The following is a 19,302-nucleotide window of genomic DNA, read 5'->3' as shown; positions in this document are numbered from 1 at the left end:
AGATTTTGAGAACGCACCTTGCACAGCGCGCGCGCTCAGTTCCTCGTCAAGCGGCATCGCCGAACATTTTCATCCCTTCGCTCAGCCCTGCAAGCAAGCTAAGTCGCATCCTTGCCACCAAAAGCAATTGAGCCGAAGAGTCACTTGCACGAAGAGCCAATAATGTCGCCAATTCCAGCGGCCACAGCAAGGCCGGGGCAAAACCGTTCCATGTGATGCCAGAACGGACCTACAAGGGAACGCTCTCGGAAGTTAATCATGCAGAGTGCATGCATGAAGAAATCTATCCTCGTGGCAGCGGGCAGCGGGCCGTTGCTGTCTGGACTGCTCTGACCAGCTTCCACGCGATGCGAGCAGTGTTGCGATTTGTTGCGAGAATGGCGTCGGGGAGAGACACCATGCATCGAGGGGCCTGGCTGGCCAACGCCCTCGTCAAACAAAATCAATAGTTTTTGAGGCTAGATTCAACATCTCGCTTCTGCTCGCCACAGGTGTTTTCAACTCGAGCTGACCATCGTGATGAGCCCGCTATTTTTCAACGAGCCTGGCGTGCTCCTGGCCTCGCTTGGAGGGTATCAGTCACACGGGCCTCCGCGGACAAATGGCCGTTATGGCCATCTCGAGCAATACGGCGTTGAATGGTTATAAATACGGCCAGCGGACTCTTTCGGTGATAATGGCAACCAGAAGACCCCCGTACGGCCAACACGCTCTCGATCGATAGCAAGAACTGACGCTCAGGCGAGAAGATGGCGGTAAAGACATTGTCCCTTTCCGAACTGCGCCGGGAGTTCCTGGGAAAGGATTGCTTGCAGGGTTGGGACATCCTCGTTTCCTACCACACATCTGTGCTGAACGAGATTTTACGACAAAGAGCCTCAAAGATAGATGGCTTGACCAAAATCCCAGAGTGGCCAGCGGTCTGGGTGGGTAAGTTTGCTTGTTCATTCAAATTCATTAGGATAGCTCGTTGACTCCATGGCTTTAGATCCCATCACCTCTGAAACTGTGACATCTACAGTGTCCATCTCATTGTCGAACCCTACTATCAGTTTTAAAGACAGCCAAGCATCTGTGGTCGTAACCTTCCACTTGACCGGAGAAAGCCGTCGAGAAAATTCGTCCGCCCCTGATGTGCTTCCTCCTGGCTTACTTCTCCAGCTGGATACAAAACTCGTCGATGTCCGCGGCACAGTAGCCGGCTCTGGCGCCGCAGCAGAAATTCACACCTCCCCCTCGGAGAATGGAGAAGCCCCGTCGAGGATTTCAATCCTGGAGCCTGGCACCGAACATGCCCGGGCCGTTGCTATCGACTTTCGTTCGGGCACCATTACTATCGTACCCGAAACTGGGGTATCTCTGTCCGAGGACCAAACGGTCTTTGTCAATTGCATTGCAACGGATATCCAAGAGCACTTTCAAAAGTCTGTTGGCTTAGACTGCTACCTGGGAAGCGTCTCAAACAAGACTGCCACTGGTACTCTCAGCTCCTTAAAGCCAACGACATTCAGCTTTTCCACCATTGCCAGCGATGCACGCACCCCGGGAGTTCTGTGCATGTGGATTGGCGTAGAAGGGGGTGCTGGTAACTATACCGTTCCTGACGAAGGCCTTCCTTTGCAAATGAAAATCAACACCACCGCATACAACCCGGTTCCCAAGGACCATACGGCAAGCATCATATTCAGCCACCATATCATGGCAAACAAATTCTTCCTTGTATGTCCCTGGCAATATGATTTACCACTCCGTTGCTAATCAGATCTTGTAGCCCGCCTTAGCAGCCAGCAATATGAGCAACGCCAAATGCGAAACCGTTCTAGGGAATCCGGGGATGAAATTTCTGTTCAACCTCCCCTCACTAGCCCTTCATGTGGACAAGGTAGACGAATTAGGCTCCAATATCCTGGTCAAGTGGCATCGAAAACTGGATGCGGTTGATTTCAACATGAAAGATTCCAGTGTATGGTTGGAGATAGGGGAGAAAGTGGCCATCAACTGGTCCCACGAGGTGAAGCTTAAATGGTCGTTCTATAGAGACCCGACGTTTGGAAATGCCGAAACTACCCAAGGCGACATTACCATGACCTTTAAAGTGGTAGAAAGCGGTGATTGGAAACTAGCTGGTAATAAAGTCGGGTTCGTAATCCGTTTCCCCGAGAAGTTCGGCATCACGGTCGTTGCAAGCGAGAAGTCCGATTTGGAGAAGCTTTTTCTGGAATCCGAGCAAATTCCAGAGGAGTACAAGAAAATTTCCATGGAGATTCCAGTGGCAGATGTGGAACTGGACTCGATGGATTATTTCTTGACGACTAACTTGGTTTTCCCTGGATACACATCTTTCGTGCCGGGCAACCCTGACAATGGTCTTGTTGTACCTCGAGATACGATTATCACCGGGGAGATCAAAACATGGGAAACGAAATCGGATGTTACCGCGAAAGGGGCTGAGGTTCAATCGCTACCAGTCTCATTGGAGGCCGCGAATCAGATCTATGGGACTAACGAGTCAGCCAACGAACCGGGAGTCACCGCCCTTACGAAGTCAACAGATGTGGCGGCAGCAACTGAGGACATTCTAGCAAACGTAGCAACTCCCCCTGTGCAGAGCCCGCCCATACAAGTAATTACAAAACCCGCTTCACAGCTGCCGAAAGACCTTCTGGACCCCAAGGGAGCATTCTTCAGAGATATTACAAGGGCATCACTGGACAAAGAAAGCCCGTTGCGAGCAACATTACGCGTCCTGGATCAACACGGATACGGCCAAGTAACTGAAGCAGAAATCAATCAAATGCTCAACGTTGCAACGCCGAAAGTTGAGAACAAAGATCCGACGACAGAAGTGAATAAAGGGAGAATCCTTCAAGAAGGAAATGCACAATCTTCGCTGTTCTCGCTAAACCTGTTTAGCGGGAGGTATATCATCGACGGTTCCTCTAGGGAACTGATTGTGAATGCCCATACTGGTAGAATCAAGGTTGACGGAGTTGAAGCCGTTCCGACATTTTCAACAGACCCAATCACGCATATCACCACAACCACATGGAACGTACCTTCGAAAACATATTCCGTGGTTTTTAGTAGCGATATCCTAGATGATGACACTTTCCAACCCAATTTTACTGGAAAAGTCAACAATGACGATATCTCTGGAAAGAGGAGGATTTTGGACAGCAAAGATAAACGGATTTTATCTGCCAACGCCAGCGATATCATCACGATACTTGGGTTTAGTGTAGGACACACTTTGACCTTAATCGGCCTTGGCCTTGCCATCCGCTGGCGCCCAAGGGATAAGATTCAACAGGACCCTGCTCAACCTGAACTGAGTAGGAGAGTATCCCGGGAAGAAGCAGAGAAACTACTTAAGCAATCTGAAAAGGCCGGCGCCGCAAAGCAGGAGATAATCATAGAGTTAAAAGATATGCTCAAAGATAACTCGGAACACAAGGCCGATGCAAGGGCGAGCATGGCTGATGTCGAAGGGGTCTTCATGGCTGATGTTAATAAACTTTTAGAAACGGAATCAACCCGGATACGAGACAGTTTTCAGGGCGAAGCTGTTCAACAACTAGCAGAAGGATCCGGCGAGGCCTTCGAGGCCCAAGTAACGACTATTAACGAGATGCTCAGGCAGCGAGTGGAAACGTATGTGCAACAGAACATCAGTCCAAGTATCCACGAAAGCTTGATGGTTTGGAAACAAGTTGGAATCATGACTGAGGGCGAAATAGGCGAAATCGCCAAAAATTGTCTGAAACCACTTATTGAGCGGCAGCTAGCAGATTTGACAAAAAAAGAAGCTGGTAAACCCTCAGTGGCTGAAGCAATAGTCAAGTATACTGCGATTGAAAAGCACGTTCTTGAGCGAGAAGCAGTCTTTAAGGATATTGAGGCGGCCACACGAACCGCAAGTGAAGTGGAGACCGGGTTGAACAAGACATATACTGAAAAGGAAACGGCTATAAAGCAAAAAGAGACAGCGAAAGATAACGAAATGGACGCGGAACGGAAGAAGGTGCTGGAAAGGCAATTAGAGACGCTGAAAAAGGAGTTGGAAGCAAAAAAACTTGAACGCGAAGCCGCTGCCAAAGACGCCTTGGAGAAATCGAACCGCTTGAAGAAAGAGAGAGTGGAGCTGGAGAAGAAGCAAAAGAATAGAGACCTGGAACGGAAGAAGAAAATCGAGGCGGTGGAAGCGGCCCTCAAGAAGAAGCATCACCATAGATAAAAGGTCTTCTTCTCCCCGCCATCGTCAAGGGCTGAATGTGTGATCCTCAAGAGGGCTGGGGGTTAGAACCATTGTGAAGGTCTGAATAAGCCAGAGGCCAGCCGTTTTGTGGTCGGTCTCAGTGATAGTTCCTCAGGTTCCTTACCAATTAATGTCCATGTATCAGATTTCGCTATTCATATCAAGGGCGCATTCTCTCTGTAATAGACATTTGAGTTAAGAGTCATCCTTGACCTAGTGCATTTTTTGTATTTTTGCAGATTCACGTAGCTCAATACCTGCGTGGCTCGGTTCAGGTATCACAAGCACAAGACAAAATTGGTAGCGAGGCATGGTTTGTTTTGGCAGTCAAAGCCTTTCTTGTTGAGCGACGTCGGGAATCCAATAGTCGACTAGTTAACTATTTATTTATCCCCGCGCAAGTGGGTTGGCTTCGGCCCGAAGTCTGTTAGTTCCGATCAGACCAGAATGCAAGCTTATAACAAGCAATATCCCCACTGGAACTCACCCTCACCTACTCCGTATCCTGATCCATTAGAGAAAAAACAGCTACTTAAAACAATGCAAGCCGCAAATAGGTTACGAACAGCGCTCCAGGCCGGCCAGGGCCTGTCATTCGGCGCATGGCAGATGTTGCCAGGGGCCAACCATGCTCGCATAATGGCCCGAAGTGGCTTTGATTGGATCTGTGTTGATACTGAACATGGGAATATCGCAGGTACGATGCTTGAGGCTCAAAGCCGTGCGAGTCACATAAGGGATTCAAATAGGAGAGACTTCACACTGACCCCCCAAAACGATACCAGATGCCGAAATGCACGAGGCTGTCGGCGCAATTGCTTCATTAGGCGTCAGCCCGATAGTCCGTGTTGCCGCAAATGAAGGCTGGATGGTTAAACGTATGAGCTCGCTTTAGGTGAAAAAAGCGGATCAGATGAAATAGCCACTGATGTTGAATTCAAGGTGCTCTTGATTCCGGGGCTCATGGGGTGCTTGTACCCCTACTCGAAACTGTCGAAGATGCGAGAAAGCTAGTGGAAGCCGCAAAATTCCCACCCATGGGGAAAAGAGGCTTTGGCAGCCCTTTTGCCCTGGGATCCTTTGGAAATATGTCTAGTACTGAATATTTGCTTCAGGCCAACGATGCTTTGCTTACGATTGTGCAAATTGAAACAAAGGAAGCTCTAAAAAATGTGCGTTGTCCAAAACCTCCTGGCAATGGGTCTCCCGCTATCGTACACGTGGAAAAGAAATAGCGCCCGTCATAACTAATACAAGTGGATGTGAATTCAAGGTCGAGGAAATCGCCAAAGTTCCGGGTATAGACGTGTTGCTTGTCGGCCCATATGATTTGGGAAACAACATTGGCAGGCCAGTGATAGATGGTTTCCACCCGGAGCTGGAGGCGGCGATCGAGCGCATCCGCAAGGCTGCGGTGGAAAATGGCAAAAGGGCGGGTATATACAGTTCAAACGGTGAAATGGCGAAGAAGTTTGCCGAACAAGGGTTCCACATGGTATGACCATTGCTCGAATCCCTTCCGGATCGATCTTTCTGATATTTGGTATAGATCTCTGTTACATCCGACGTCTCCGCATTTGCGACGCAATTTGCCAGTGCGCTGAAGACTGCGAAGGGGGCATGAGGCGGGATGAAAGACGACTTGATGTAGGAACTAGAAATTTGCGCAATCTATCAATTTTAACCATACTACTCCGTAAATGTATAGCTTGACTTACCGGATCAGTTTGACTGTTCAACTTCATCCATGGCCTTTTCTAACTCCTCTGCCGTAAATCGATGGAATAGCTTTTTAGCTTCCGAGAGAGTCTCTGGATTTCCGCTGGAGACGATTGATTTTTGAATATGTAAAACAGGCACTTCATATTGATATGCTTGTTTCCATTCCTTGTTCTTCAACACGTCCACCTCGGAGTAGTCGAACGGTCGTCGGCTTCGGACCTGGCCCAGTGTGTGCTTGACGACATCGCAGAGGGAACAATTCACTCGCGTGAATAATGTCAGTCGAAGGTTCTGCGAGAGGAATCTGGTCGCACGCATAGTTTCCGCTTGTTCGGAGCAAAGTCAATTGGATTTGTTGATGGCGACGTTGCGGCTTGAATTGTTGGAAGAGAAAATCCAGAAGCTTCGACGGCTTGGGGAGCTTTTGTTCCGCTGGCACTAAAAGTCCCGCCCTCAATCCATGTGCCCGCGATAATACTCGTCTTTCTGGTGGATGAACATACAGTCTACATACAGGTTGGCCTCTTGAAATATAAAAATGCCTCTAAAGTGTGTCCACAAAGGTTGCGGGAAGGAGTTTGAGGACCTCGATGAGCCATGTCACTACCATCCTGGCCCGCCGAAGTTCCATGAGGGGCAGAAAGGTAGGTAAATGCAAACAGCTTCGTACCAGAACTTGCGCTCTTGTCTACGTGTTTTACACGGAAATAGATGCTCCAGGCTCCTCTTTGAACCATAGCGGCTAATTGATTTCCGTTCAACCAGGCTGGGAATGTTGCAAGCCGCGAGTTCTAACCTTTGAAGAGTTCTTGGAGATCCCGCCATGCACGGTTGGAAAACACTCGGCCGTGGATGACACGCCAGCAGCAGAAGCGCCAAAAGCAGGCGTGGAAGACGAATTAGCTCCTGTTCGAAAGACTGTCCCGATCTCCCAAACGAGACCCAGCCATCCACCCTCGACTCTCGGTGCTACTGGTGTCCAAACGCCACCAAGCGGTTCCCCCGCACCCCCAGAATCGGAATCCGATGACCCGTCACTAGAAATTCCCGCTAATACGGAGTGCCGTCGGAGAGGCTGCAAGGCGACATATAATCCCGGCGCGTCCAGAGATGCAGAAGAATGTGTGCATCACCCCGGACAACCGATTTTCCATGAGGGGAGCAAAGGATGGAGTTGTTGCAAAAGAAGGGTGCTGGAGTTCGACGAGTTTATGAAGATTCCCGGCTGTGCGACGAAGGCGAGACACCTGTTTATCGGCAAGGGAAAGAAAGAGGAGAAGGTTGATACTGTTCGGTGAGTTCGTCGAAGCTCCAGTGGCTGTGAGCGCTCCTCTTAACATATTCTTCTTTTCTTGTAGCACGGATTTCTACCAGACTCCCTCCACTGTGATGGTTTCATTCTATCTGAAGAAGATTGATAAAGACACGGCGAAAGTTGACTTTTCCTCGCCGACAACGATCAAGTTTGACCTCCCAACAACCGACAACAAGCGATTCTTGGACACATATGAGCTGTTCGCGCCTATCGACACACAGAAATCGACGTATAAGATCATGGGGACGAAAATGGAATTGACGCTGGTCAAGGCTGATGGCTCAAGCTGGCCTGTTTTGCGGAGCAACGATCAGAGGACCGGCGAGATCATCCAGACTGGGCGAGCAACAAAGGCTTGAAGAACGTATGAGTGGAAAATGTGATGATTATGAGCCACTCGTGCTTCGGTGCAGTTTGAATAACTTTCTGGCAAGGAATGACTGAGGGCTGGTGGTAGGTCACTCCATGGGAGCGAGGACAAACGTCCAAAAGCGTTTTTGACAAATCTTGTCCGTTTGTGAAAATTCGTAATATTGTTCTATGCTGAAGAGTACACTATAATAACGGAATCGCTGCCAGAGTCAGGCTAGCTAGCAAATCACAAGAAAATCCTAAATGGCAGAGATATCAAAATTCATAATGTCACGCCTCCTCCATAGACGGGACTTCACAATCAAAAGTCCCGCCATGCAAGATGTCAAAGACGCAAGTCGTCAAATCAACTGTTTTCTGCGAAGCCGGGAACGGAAGGAAATCCACAGAGAAAAGCAGAACAACCCTCAGCAAGCCGTCATTGACGGAGCTCCGGTATGAAATTTACATGGTCAATGTAAACCTCTACTGATGATGGAGAAAAGAAGAAGAGAAAAAAGAAGCAAATTTTCAGTGCGCGAGAAAATCTTTTGTAGTGCTATGCACGTGACTCGGTAAGACTGCGCTAGTCCTAAACTAGGTGAGCGTATTATATAATAATCTGTCCCTCTGCGCCCGCTCATTGGACGAGCCGTGTAAAATGAGCCAATCGGAGGCGCGTCTAGACTCGCCCAGGCAGCGTGGCGCTAACTGCATTGGCGCAGTGGGCCCGTGGAAATAAGCTCCTATTCGTCCGCCGCAGAGCCATGGGAGTTTGTCCGGGAGCCAAACTTCGGCTAGAGCCAAAATAAGCAATTCTGCCTCGTTCTCCGCGCTAGGCCATGTTGCCAGTGCGCCAGGAACAGCATCTGGAGCACGAGACCAGGTTTTCCCTCTCCCCTCTCCCCCTTTTCGCCTGTTCGCCTGGTCCGGTGCTCTTGGGAATTGGATGAAAACACACATTTGCGCCTGCTGCTGTACCTGGTATGTTTGCTCTGTTGATCTACGTCAAGGATAGTTGGGTGTTGAGGGCCAACTCCTCCAGTGGAGAAAACCATGTGATAATTGGTCGCTGTGTTGTACCAACTGTGCCCGGCCGCCCGTTGCTTCTCATACTTCATGCTGTTTGCTAGCTATAGAAACTCATTCTAATTGATGCTGGCAGTGTGCGTGGAATCCGTGCATATTTATCGGCGTCTGACCTGCCCTCGCATTGTTCGCCCACAGCCCCTCGCTCTACCTCCCCCACCTTCAACAGAGACCTGTGACCGCGATGACTTCCGGCCATTCGACCCAAAACGGAGGCCATGTATCCGTGAGGTACATTCCTTTGTCGTATAACCATGCCGATTCTCAGGCTTCTGCATTGAGACTTGTTCTTGCACTGCGCCCGGAGTGGGAGCATGCTGAAGGCAAGATTGAATTCGTGAGATTCACTGATGGTATCACAAACACGGTGTGTGCTTCGACATGGTGCCCGAATATCCTGACGCGTTCGTTGCTAATGTGCTGTGCAAGCTGTTGAAAATCATTCGGAGAGCCCCGGGTATGACCGACGAGGAAATCGACAGCGAAGCGGTGTTGATGAGAGCTTATGGTAATCATACAGAGGTTCTGATAGACAGAGAAAGTTCGTTTGAACCACTACTCTAGGCGAATGGTGGACCAACTAACTAATCTCCGATATATAGAGGAAGTTCGATCCCACGCGTTGCTTTCGTCCAAGGGTCTCGCACCGCCCCTCCTGGCTCGATTTAAGAACGGCCTCCTGTATCGCTTTATTCGTGGACAGGTAGCCTCTCCGCATGACCTTACCCAACCACCTATCTGGCGCGGGGTTGCGCGGCGACTTGCCCAATGGCATGCCGTCCTCCCGATCAGTGACAGTACCACTAACCCCGGAATTCCAGAATCCGTGATCGAGGGTGCAAATGCCCATATTAACGGAGATGCCAAATCTCCCGAGAAAAGCAACGATGATATTACACCCGTTAGAACGCAAGGGAAAGGAACACCCACTCTTTGGACCGTACTGCAAAAATGGATCCTTGCCCTCCCTGTCAATACGGACAAGGAACGTGAAAGGCGTAAACGACTACAGAAGGAATTCGAAAGAATTGTTGCAGAATTGGACGATAAATCAGGAATTGGCGAAGATGGGGTAGGTTTCAGTGCTCTCTTCCGCGTCGTTTTGAGTTGGGCTAAAACCGAACCAGCTGGTCTTCGCACATTGTGACCTTTTATGTGCCAATGTCATCCGGCAGCCAAAATCAGCAAGCGCCGTTTTGCCCGAGGATGATTCGGTTGAAACCGTCAGTTTTATAGATTACGAGTACGCTACACCATCACCGGCGGCGTTCGACATCGCAAACCACTTTGCGGAGTGGGGTGGTTATGACTGTGACTACAACATGATGCCCACACGCTCCGTTCGCCGCGGGTTTCTCACTGAATACGTGCGAAGCTACAGTAAATATGCAGACCTCGGGAAAAGCGAACAAGATGCTGTAGAGACTCTGTTCCAAGACGTTGACCGGTTTAGGGGAATTCCCGGCTTCTACTGGTAACTCTCGATGTTCACGCTTCAAAGTATGGATAACTGACATGTGCGATAGGGGTGTTTGGGCATTGATTCAGGCCACGATTTCCCAAATCGATTTCGATTATGCAAATTACGCTGAAGAGCGCCTCGGAGAGTATTGGGCCTGGCGACGCGAACAGGATTGCTCTCGCGCCCAAGCCGGTGAAGAGATGCCACTTCGAGAACGCCGCTGGGCGCAAGAAGTCTAGCCAACTTCTTTTTGGACACATCCCTCCGATGGAGAAGAATCTTTTTGGAACTACTTTCCTTGCTAACCGGCCATTGGCCCCGTTTTACATTTTTCCCCTGTTCTTGGTTGATATTTCCGACTGCCCGGGTGATTATACCGCGGGAAAGCTGGAGTTACACGGTGTTGAAGAAATTTAGAAACTCCGTTATTTTACAGCCTTCCAATACGATATCTAGTATACGATAACTGCCTCGCCCTTCTTGATACCCTAGAGCCAAATAAATACTGACGACTGTTTCAACAACATGGTTGGTCCGTCGATTCACCCAGTTACTGAAAATCAAATATTCTGGAGACGCATGCGTTACTCGGGGGAAATGGCACGGCCAGTCGGAAATTTTTGAAATCATTGAAATGGCCTGGATGTCAAGCTTTTGGGCTTCACACCTGCGGGACCTGTAGATCAACCCCAAATGTGTCGAGGCAGTCAAAGGATATCATTGCGTCTTTTGTGCTTTTCAAGATGAAAATCTAGATCTATATATTCTAGCATACAATTTAATATACTCACTGGAAACATGATTAATACCCCTCACTAGTGATATCATCCATTATGCAGGTTTGCTTTTCTTGCTTCGCCCGACGGACCGCTGGTTGGTTACACCATGGGTCAAGAAACACGCAATGGCACGCAGTTAGGATATATACACATCATCTGAAATATCCGAGGGTTACCCAGGTTCATCATAGTTACCCTGTACCCCTTTTGGATTATCTGGGCCGTCATGGTTCAACAGAGCTTGATATCCATGGACGCCATGACTCACTGAAACCATGGACTTGTGTGGTTAGGCCTAGAACAAAAATCACTCTCCAGCCGGCAATCATAAACATTACACTCTCTAAGGCCATTGGATTCAAAATATCAAGTCAGCATTCAGCTAAGCTACATGTCACCAGCACAGGAAACAAAAGTTGTAATATGTAATATTCCACAATTGGTCATGTATGTACAGAGCCAAAGCTTCATTCGAGAAAAATATGTTCAGTGGGTTCAAATATGTCCAATGAAGTCAAGGAGAGAAATTCAAAAAAGCAAACAAACATGCAGATCTTCCTGGCCTGGTGAATGTCATTGACCTCATCGGCCAATACTTGCGATTCGCTGTGAAATCCAGCCCGGATCAGCCAAACCAAAAGAACCCGCATGCGGAATTATATCCAGTCGAAACGAAAAGTTGCGTGGCCCCCATGACCTTGCTCATCGCTGGCGACGTCAGAGGTTTACTATGTGAAATGGTCAGTCAATTTGTATCGGATGAAAACAAGCCATAACTGGCGCCGGGATTTTTTTTCTCTCTAAATTTTAACCGTAACAATGAATAAAACATTAATGGGTTCAGCGATATTAATGTCAGAATATCAAATCTGAACAAGAAGTGAAAGAAGTGTGCGTGATCTCCACCCAACCAACCCGAAGTATCATTGTGAAGAGGAACCGAAGCATTTTCCAGCCCATAAGAATACAGAAGCCAAAGGGAAAAAAACAAGGGTAGAACATAGTCTTCCTAGACGCCACCGAGAGCCATCATAATCCGTTGTAAAGCATCGAGAGCAACATTTGATCACATCACCACAACAGTCCAATCACAATAGCGAGGATTCCCGTAGCGGAGAATGCGCTCACCTTCGAAGCATCTCCCTCGAACATCGGAGGGCCTGTAGGACGGCTTGGGCTCCCACGAATTGGAGTTCCAGTTGAGCATTTTCCGTCACGGCACGGAAGACCAGGGCCTCCGGGGTTGGTTGTCTTCAAAACAAAGTTTCCGCAGTTAATGCGCGTTTTGTTGGCGTAGTGGACCACGATGGAGCGGTTTCCAACGAAAGCGCCGATACCAGGAGTGATCGCGGTGTAGCGGTCAATATATGCCTTCTTGTAGCGCTCTTCGCCCTCGATGCCCTCAATGTTGCCGTATTTGCCGCTCAGGTCGCCGACCTGGCAAGTTTCTGGCTTAGAAGCGTCGCATGGGGGAACTTCTCCACGAATATAAGGATCCAGATGGGCAAGAGTCTTGGTGCAGTTGCCATCCTCAGGAACGGGCTGGTCATGGACGTGGTACGCTAAAGACAAAGTATTAGATGCAAGGTCAACATGGAAGCAAGTGGATGGTCATCACTGACTGAATGGGCCTCCTTCGGCGGGGAATCCAGTGAAATCGACGTTGTAGATGATGCCACGGCCGTCAGGTGAACCGCTGACAGTGACAGAGCCGCGAAGGTTGGTACCTTCTTTGGCGAGGAGGGTAGCCTCATAGACAGTGCGGAAAGGGTTGTTTTGAGTCTCATCGGCATCCCCAAGCTTTCCAGTCTCTGCCACAACACAGGCTGCGCTCAGGAGCGAGCAGGCAAGAAGAGCTTTGGCATGCATCTTGAATCTGAACAGATCAACAAAAGGATAGGGATGTGCGTTGCAAATGGAATGCGACCCTGGATGTACGGGAGGAGGATCGGGATGGTGCAGAACAGTGATATTAAATAGCTTCGATAGGGTTTCTTGATGTCGACTTGGATCGAGATTCGAACAAGGGTGGGTGGTATATCCGCAAGGTATAATAAGAGCTGATGGATGCAGTTACAGCAAGGATACAATCGCGGTTCTAGAGCTGCAGGCGAACAATGGCTTGATCCAGACGGAGAGTGAGAAAGGAAAAGAAGCTGAAGGGAGCACAAAGGCCGATCCCCATTAAATAAGAATGAACCGCCGGGTGGCTCCTGTGCGCATTCACTGCAGAGAAAAAGAAAAAGCCCAAAAATAGTGAATGGAAGCTCCTTTCACCCGTGATTGATGTCGCCTTCCCGCCGTCCATCACCATGCAGTGGTGGCTGGGACAACCAAGAGAGACCCCCAATCATCGCTGTGCTCTTTGCCCAAGAGACACATTCATCAAACAATGGCTCCGGTGAAGATATCCCCATTGACCAATCCGGCTGGGCCTGGTGCAACCTGAGCCGTGTGGATGGATCATCACTGGGATGGCGGTATTTTTAGGTCTGTTTCGGTGCTGGAGCTCAGTTTGCCTATCAGCATCAGGAGCCATGGCTACGCTCTCTCTGGCTGCAGCGATCGGCAGCACCCTGAGCAATAGCAGGGTCTCGTTAAGCGCCAATGCCTGGGCCAGGAACACTCCTTTGGATGGGACGCTGGCACAGGCTGCCCTGCTCCGGCCGGCGGCGGTTTCGAAGGCAATGGCGCAGCTCTCATTGATTGTCTTCCCTCCCTTGCATCTGCGGATTGAGCTCGCTAACATACACAATCGACTGACATTGGACAGATCCCTGACACCAACCCCGAGCATCCCATCAAATAACACATACCAAACATGCACGATGCTGCATTTTGTCGCCATCTCCGGCTTCGCCATACTCCGTACCCTCTGCAACATTCTCCGAGAGACGTCAATTCTCCTAAGCTTTTTCCCTCGAAGACCAGCATTCCGGCACGCCCCAAGACCAGGTTGCGGTATCTCCATTGCCCTCCCTTGTTCCCCCATCCACATTCTCATTCTTGACATCGTCCTCCGTCTCTAGGCAATAGCAGAGCGGGAAAAGAACAGCTGTACTCTGTACACATGGTTAGATTAACCAATTTCGGAAACAGGGCCGTCATCCGCCGCGACATGTGCACGCTTGAGACCTCCGGGGCTGCAGCAAACAGCCAAGTGTTAAATTGCCATTCTAAGCTAAGCTCTTGGACAAGAGCCGTTGAAAGTGAAATACGGCTCGCAGTGAGCATGCCAGCAAAGAAATATGGTAATGCTACGTGACATCCGGCTACAAGACCCATCGTTCGTCGCCCCGTCCCCGACCACTATTTGCGGGCATCCCACCACTGGCGACTGCTTGGGCCCTTCCCATCCTCCAACTGTGAACTGACTGCAAGAAACTGACACGTGGTTGATGGTCTGGTGATCTCCCGCCAGTCGGTTTTGACGTCCAGATGCAGCATCATGAGGGACAGCAGGGATGCCCCAGATTCTAAGCGTAGCATCTCGACATGTCCCCAGCAAGGGTTTCCCTTCGTAGTGGCGCTATCGAACTTTCCGGGACCTTTGCATCGGTGAGACTTTAATATTAATGGCTGTTGATATCAGCTTCAATATTGCTGTTTTCTTACTCAATCTCTGAACAAGGTCTGTCCATATCATCCGCGAGAGAAAACAAACTTTGTACATACAATAATACTGATCTTATATTGAAGCTATACAAGTGAAGCTGCATACGGAGTATAGTTGTCAAATTGGCTTTTTGACCCTGCTCGAAAAACAATCCCCCATGACCCTGTCGACCCTTAATGCATGCCGTGATCTGATCGCTCCCAGAAACGCCAGAAACACCAAAGTCATGTCCCGGGCGCCTCGATAGTATTACCGCCTTTTCCCAACTCCTCGGTAGATAAGAAGAAAAACAATCCCGTCATCAAATCACAAAAACCCATATGCGCATACAATCATCAGGAGACTGAAGATTATCAGTCACAAAAACCATGCGTCGATCCCCCTGCCGAGTGCGGAGTGCATGAAGTTACCATATCAACCTCATCGTACACGAGACAAAGTGTAACGATCCTACCCCGGCTTGCAGTTCGAACGTAGCCTGGGACACGGCGAAAGAGGCGGAAAGTAAAAAAAAAAAAAGACGGCTTGCCGACAACACATTTAGATTAAAGGAGGAAGTAGGACCGGAAAAGAGAGTCGTATCATCTCGGAATAGACTTTCGACGGTATCTCGAAAGTTCGAGATACCGTATCTCGCGCGGGGGATGAAATGGCGTGCTCACCGGCCGCTGCTTTCGACCATCATACTCACATCTTTCACGGGGTGTAGCAGCATCGGGGGAAGACACATGCGCCCCTCGTTAGCGAGCTCAAAGTCTTCCCCGCCATCGTTGTTCACTTTGTACCCCAGCCATCGAGTCCACAGATTCGACGCATGGCCCGCGGAGTAGAACCACGTCGTCCCTTTGAAGTTGTGCTCTCGATCCCCGAATATAGACGTGCGCGCTCCGCCACTGGCGCCGTTTCTGCCTCCGTTGAAAACCGACTCCAGGTACGTCAAGGGCCACCGCCGGTCAATGTAGACGGAATGCGGAGCATACACGGCCTTGAACCCGTGATGGAGGCAAGTCGTGGCAGGCCACATTTCGGAAAACATCGTGTGGCGTTTTAAGCTAGTCTCGCGGTGCATCGTTTGCAACAATTTGCGGGAAAGGCGAGAGGCGGTGATGATTGCTGCTCGTCGGGGCGGACGCTCACTCTCCTTGTCGTACCCGGTGACGTCGTCTTTGAGAAGCCAGGTTGTCCCTTCAGGATCGAATAACGGGTTTAAAACAATGAGGTCAGCATCTTCACCCACACCCCATTCATACGTATCTCTTTCGTACGTGGTTGGCGGTATGCCTTCGTTGTCTACCTTTAGGATATCCCGTTCTGATGCAGGTCGTTCTGGGCCCCAAATCGGTTTGTCTCCTTGGAGCTCTCCAAGCCGATAGCCTTTAGGCTGATCTTTCTTCACCGCACTCCACATATTATTTGGGCTATTGGTCCCGATTTCGGTTTGTACGCGGACCATTTGTCGGAAATCTTCCCATGATCCGTGCACTGCGGGGATGTAGAACCTTGAGTTCCGTTCCCACAATCCCTTGCGTGGCTGTCGCTTTGACCATTGTGCGAGCTTCTCCATCAAATGATACCAGTGTCCCGTATACCGTATGTCCACTTCCCAGTTCCAGTAGAAATCGTATTCCGGGTGCCGATGGGCAAAGTATTGCAGCGGCATAAACGTGCTCCTGTAGACCCCATGAACCGGGAGGTTTCGCGCAAATGACTCCTCCAGCCCGCCATATATCAATCCCATCTGCCTTTCTGACCACAGGGTGCCCATCCCTTGAAACTCCTTTGGGAGAGCGGCTTGCAGGACACGATCGTAGATTCCATCGTCGGCCCAAATCTGAAGGTTATCATCTTTCACGTGGATCAGGAAGTGGACGAAGTATTCTCCGCCAGACATCAGGGAGAGTTCTGATATCAGTGACCGCAAGTACAAAATGGTCTCTGTATTGTACTGGAAATCATGCCACGTACGAATGATAAAAGCAGTCCGTGGAAGGCGGTTGGTTCCAACTGTGGCATTTGTGGAAAATCTTTCTCCTCTTAGCTCTTTTTTATGTCCTTTTCCTGCTGGAAAAGCCCGAAAGTTCTCCCTTCCCGAGCCTGGCACGTCTGAGAAACGGTGTTTGTTGGCAGAAGCACAACGATCTTGAGCGTCGGCCCACTTCACCTTGCGAAAGTCGACTGGCGGAGTGTGGCCCCAAATAGATTCTACGCCAGCTCTGTCCCCCTCGAGTCCAGCTCCACTGCCTCCAATCTGAGATCCGTACCCTAAGCCGTAAGGACCTAAACGACCGAATCGATCGAAACAAACGTCGTCTTTGATTCCAAGCAATTTGGTCGAACCCATTATGGCATCCGGAAACCCTTTTGGAATACCATTGTAGTGACGAACGTACGGGATTGACACTTTCTTAAGGGTATCCAGGAAACAGTCTTCCTTATTGCCATACTTAGCGACGTATTCCGGAGAGGTATAGTTTGGATAAGGATCGAAAACAAAGGTAGGAGCCAGAGAGCTATCTTTTTCATTCTTATAGACGTTTGGTAGCGAGCTTTGACCGTTCCCCTTCTTTTCTTCCTCGTTATCATTCGGGTATTCGGGCACGTTTTCGGTCCTCGATACTAGTGTCCTGATACCGCCATAATAACGCGTAAGAAAGGGAAATCCTTCCCACTGTGGTGGCTTCGATACCAGGTCTGGTCCTGGAATCTTGAGTTCAACTGGCTTTATAAATGCATGCATCAAGGTAACCCGAAACAAGGCGAAGACGAACAAGACCAATGCGCAGAAAACGCCCAAGCAAAAACATCTCATGACGGTGTGGGGGAGTCGATAAGGTCGAACTATGCGCTTTTTCCGCGGAAATGAGGGTTTCAGCATGGGCTTCGCGGAGTAAGATGTGCTATAGGAGGAGTCGGAGAACGAGGAGGACTCTTCATCGTGTTCGAAGGATGTTTCTCGTGAAGGATAAAAGCGTGGCTGCTTTTCCCTGATCGGATCGTCTCGCTTCTTCATTTTGTTTTATCTTGACAAAATCGCAGTGAGCCGTTGTCAAGAGTTAGGCAAATGCATCGGAGGGATCGGCCACTGAACATTCCACGATTGTCCCGACACCCAAGTAGTTAGTTACTGAAGGAGACTCGACGGGGCGATGCGGATGAAGAGCAAGGTGTTTCTCAGATGTGTGGCGGGAGAGCTCCTTGGGCCAGGAAAAGCCGTTCGAGCCGGGCGTTGAGTTCCAATCACGTCCCCTCCGTCGCATTCCTTCAGCGAACCCAAACTCGGAATCCCTGATGTAAACACGCGCGGCTGTTCTGTCGCAAATCCACCAATCCGCATTCTGATCAGAGCCCCGCAGACTCCATATTGAAACCTAATTGGCTGATTGGCCGCTTTAGCCGCGGACAGTCTTTCACCACGGCAACCAGTCTTGGCGCGTAACTAAGCATGCTGAGTAATTGTGCGCTAGACCTGTCTCGGTCATTCAATGTACCTATCTTAGCTCTCTTAATTCACTTGGATTTAGGGCTCCTATACTTGCGGAATCACCATCAATATGATGCAGATAGCGAAACTGGTTGCTGTCACTCCTCATGACCATCTAGCAATTCTCCATGTGCCCACTTCTAGGCTTTTCAAATATGTTCTAGGGTCGGGCGGCTCATCACGTCCAGCGTAGAATTCAAGATTAACCCCACAAGCAAGTCCTGTCGAACCAAGCCTGGAAAGATTGAGACGGACAAACCCATGATACGATGCTTGGTTTTGCCGTCTGTCTAGGGATGCCGAATATCCTCTAGTGGTGGTGTAGATGACTGAGCCCAGGCCACATCATGCAGGCGCCGGCTGGACTCCCAATCAAGTAACCTAACGATGATAGCTAACACTTCCGGTCCGTTTTCAGTTAGCTGTGCTTGAAGATAGTAGTAGTCCACTGGTACCAGTAAAAAGCATGCTCATGCATCGGATCAGTTTTCCTGTGGTCTATACGGAGTACAAGCAGCAAGAACATACTAGAGGAGTGTAGCGCATAAAGGATTCTGGCGGACCGTACGGAGTACAACATGCCTAGTTAATTAGCGTGGATAACAATAAGTTTGCATCTCCATACATAGACAGTAGCCCATTACACTTTGACCAAGCCTGGGTGAAAATCCTTGGAACACTATCATAGCCCTAACGAGGCTGAGATGTTTCACAAGGACACTAATAAGAACGGATAATGGAATACGAGGATGCATAGGTAAACATTCTCCCGAGTTAGAAGAACCGAGCCAGTATCCCCAAAACAAGCGCACAGAGGACGGCGGTCAAAGTAAAGCATCTCCCTGCTCCCAAGACGGAAACGAAAACACCTCGCTGCTGAGGACCTTTGCAAATCTCAACTCTCCTCCCTCTTGTGACGTTGAGGAGAATCGAACGTGGATCAATGGGGTTGCTTGCCGTGGATCCTTGGCTGATTCTTGCGTCACAATAACCGGTAAGTTGACTAGTTGATGAGCAAGCGAGCAACATGGTTCAATGGCAACAAACCCGAGAGGTTCTTCATGCTTCTTGCTGCTGAGCTGCTGGAAGAGATGAATGTGCCTACACATTGCCCAAACTTTTATTATCCCCATGGGTAGTTCAAAGTATTCCATTTTTCATTCTAATCCTCAACGCGCTCCTCTGCAGATCTCCAACCCGCCTCCTGGGGAAAAAAAAGCATCGTGTCTGAC

At 49.5% G+C, this 19,302-nt stretch overlaps 5 protein-coding genes across 5 annotated transcripts; 3 read left to right on the top strand and 2 right to left on the bottom strand.

Moving 5' to 3' along the window:
• Nucleotides 1-749: 749 nt before the first annotated feature.
• On the top strand, nt 750-4,234 carry UREG_05869 (uncharacterized protein; the record flags this gene model as incomplete). Its single annotated transcript, XM_002585134.1, has 3 exons — nt 750-930; nt 989-1,719; nt 1,772-4,234. The coding sequence occupies 3 exons, from the start codon at nt 750-752 to the stop codon at nt 4,232-4,234; spliced, it is 3,375 nt and encodes a 1,124-aa protein (XP_002585180.1).
• A 660-nt stretch (nt 4,235-4,894) lies between these two features.
• UREG_05868 (uncharacterized protein) lies at nt 4,895-7,651 on the top strand (the record flags this gene model as incomplete). The annotated part of the gene is made up of 9 exons (XM_002585133.1): nt 4,895-4,952; nt 5,041-5,133; nt 5,198-5,427; nt 5,529-5,750; nt 6,112-6,204; nt 6,494-6,526; nt 6,552-6,621; nt 6,743-7,271; nt 7,336-7,651. 9 exons carry the CDS (start codon nt 4,895-4,897, stop codon nt 7,649-7,651), a joined length of 1,644 nt encoding a protein of 547 aa, XP_002585179.1.
• A 280-nt stretch (nt 7,652-7,931) lies between these two features.
• UREG_05867 (uncharacterized protein) lies at nt 7,932-10,611 on the top strand (the record flags this gene model as incomplete). Its single annotated transcript, XM_002585132.1, has 8 exons — nt 7,932-8,099; nt 8,201-8,218; nt 8,407-8,627; nt 8,871-9,099; nt 9,162-9,240; nt 9,335-9,804; nt 9,860-10,206; nt 10,281-10,611. The coding sequence occupies 8 exons, from the start codon at nt 7,932-7,934 to the stop codon at nt 10,609-10,611; spliced, it is 1,863 nt and encodes a 620-aa protein (XP_002585178.1).
• A 1,433-nt stretch (nt 10,612-12,044) lies between these two features.
• On the bottom strand, nt 12,045-12,842 carry UREG_05866 (uncharacterized protein; the record flags this gene model as incomplete). Its single annotated transcript, XM_002585131.1, has 2 exons — nt 12,045-12,535; nt 12,596-12,842. The coding sequence occupies 2 exons, from the start codon at nt 12,840-12,842 to the stop codon at nt 12,045-12,047; spliced, it is 738 nt and encodes a 245-aa protein (XP_002585177.1).
• A 2,405-nt stretch (nt 12,843-15,247) lies between these two features.
• Nucleotides 15,248-17,599, bottom strand: UREG_05865 (uncharacterized protein; the record flags this gene model as incomplete). The annotated part of the gene is made up of 1 exon (XM_002585130.1): nt 15,248-17,599. The coding sequence occupies one exon, from the start codon at nt 17,597-17,599 to the stop codon at nt 15,248-15,250; it is 2,352 nt and encodes a 783-aa protein (XP_002585176.1).
• Between the last annotated feature and the right edge of the window lie 1,703 nt (nt 17,600-19,302).

Source organism: Uncinocarpus reesii, genomic scaffold (assembly GCF_000003515.1).
Source record: "Uncinocarpus reesii 1704 scaffold_3 genomic scaffold, whole genome shotgun sequence".
In the NCBI taxonomy this organism is placed as follows: Eukaryota; Fungi; Ascomycota; class Eurotiomycetes; order Onygenales; family Onygenaceae; genus Uncinocarpus; species Uncinocarpus reesii.
Note: the sequence above shows the minus strand (reverse complement) of the source record. Positions and strands in the feature narration are given on the sequence as shown.